Source organism: Trachymyrmex septentrionalis, unplaced genomic scaffold (assembly GCF_001594115.1).
Source record: "Trachymyrmex septentrionalis isolate Tsep2-gDNA-1 unplaced genomic scaffold, Tsep1.0 scaffold101, whole genome shotgun sequence".
NCBI lineage: Eukaryota > Metazoa > Arthropoda > Insecta > Hymenoptera > Formicidae > Trachymyrmex > Trachymyrmex septentrionalis.
Genome location: NW_017304136.1, coordinates 779,324 through 780,472, shown reverse-complemented (window position 1 = coordinate 780,472; position 1,149 = coordinate 779,324). Strand labels below are relative to the sequence as shown.

At 35.3% G+C, this 1,149-nt stretch overlaps 2 protein-coding genes across 2 annotated transcripts in view; one reads left to right on the top strand and one right to left on the bottom strand.

Moving 5' to 3' along the window:
• The window catches only part of LOC108756623 (4-hydroxybutyrate coenzyme A transferase-like), an 11,087-nt gene that overhangs the window by 7,862 nt on the left and 2,076 nt on the right, over nucleotides 1-1,149 (top strand). Inside the window, exons 3-4 of the mRNA XM_018500578.1 lie at nucleotides 372-611; nucleotides 684-1,088. Coding sequence (XP_018356080.1) covers nucleotides 372-611; nucleotides 684-1,088 — 645 coding nt within the window. The remainder of the gene's footprint in view (nucleotides 1-371; nucleotides 612-683; nucleotides 1,089-1,149) is intronic.
• Nucleotides 1-1,149, bottom strand: part of LOC108756615 (V-type proton ATPase subunit B) — a 17,467-nt gene that overhangs the window by 15,206 nt on the left and 1,112 nt on the right. The gene's annotated exons all lie outside the window — the stretch shown is intronic.

Below are 1,149 nucleotides of genomic sequence, written 5' to 3'. Positions count from 1 at the left end.
ATAAATATATATATATATATATATATATATATATATATATATATATATATATATATATATATATTCGACTCCACAATGAGTAGCTATTTAATATGATGATAATATGTACATCTTGGAACTTTTTTTTATTTTAGTAAAAAAACGGCCCTAACTTAGCATCCTCCTTTTAATTTCTTTTGAAAATTTGAAATTTACAAATATGCTTTATTTTCCAGAGAGATGAGATTTTTTTTTTAATCAACTTCAAGAAATTTAGAAAAGGAAATTAGATTTATACTGAAGAAAATCTAAATTAATTAAAAGACTTTAAAATTAAAACTTTTATATAATAAACTTATTTTTATAAATGTAATGTGTTTGTAAATGTTTAGAGCATTTTAGATCAATTAGCTTATTCATCGGTGGCAATGTGCGATCCGCGGTGAACGCAGGCAACGCCGACTGTGTTCCCATTTTTCTGCACGAGATTCCGCGTCTCTTTAAGGAGGGCTATGTAAAGCCTGATATCTCTCTTATCCATGTGTCCCCACCGGATGAAAAGGGTTACTGCTCCTTCGGTACCAGTGTAGACTGTGCTCGGTCCGCTGTGAGTTATTCCAAACGTGTCATAGGTAAATCTTGGAACTTTCTCGCAATTATCTCTTTTGGTAACAGAATTTAAAGGAAATTTAAATCTTTCGCAGGTTTAGTCAATAAATATATGCCTAGGACCTTCGGCGACGCTCTCATTCATGAAAGTCATTTGGATTTTGCCGTGGAACATCACAAACCACTGCCAATTCATGCGGTGAAAGCGCCTTCCAAGGCTGAGCAGATGATCGGCAAACATATCGCCGAGAATTTGGTGGTAAATGGTGCCACATTGCAGTTGGGCATTGGCAGTATACCTGACGCCATATTGTCCTTGTTGGGTAATCACAAAGACTTGGGTATTCACAGCGAGATGTTCAGCGATGGCGTAGTGGATCTTGTAAACAAGGGTTGCATCACAAACAATCAGAAGACGATGCACCAGGGCCGAATTGTTGGCTCATTTTGCGTGGGTTCAGAAAAGCTTTACGAATTTATGGACAACAATCCTTTCATAGGTCAGTTCATCTGTATTCATCTTTTATTTGTAATTATTGTTAGTTTTCAAAATAACAGACT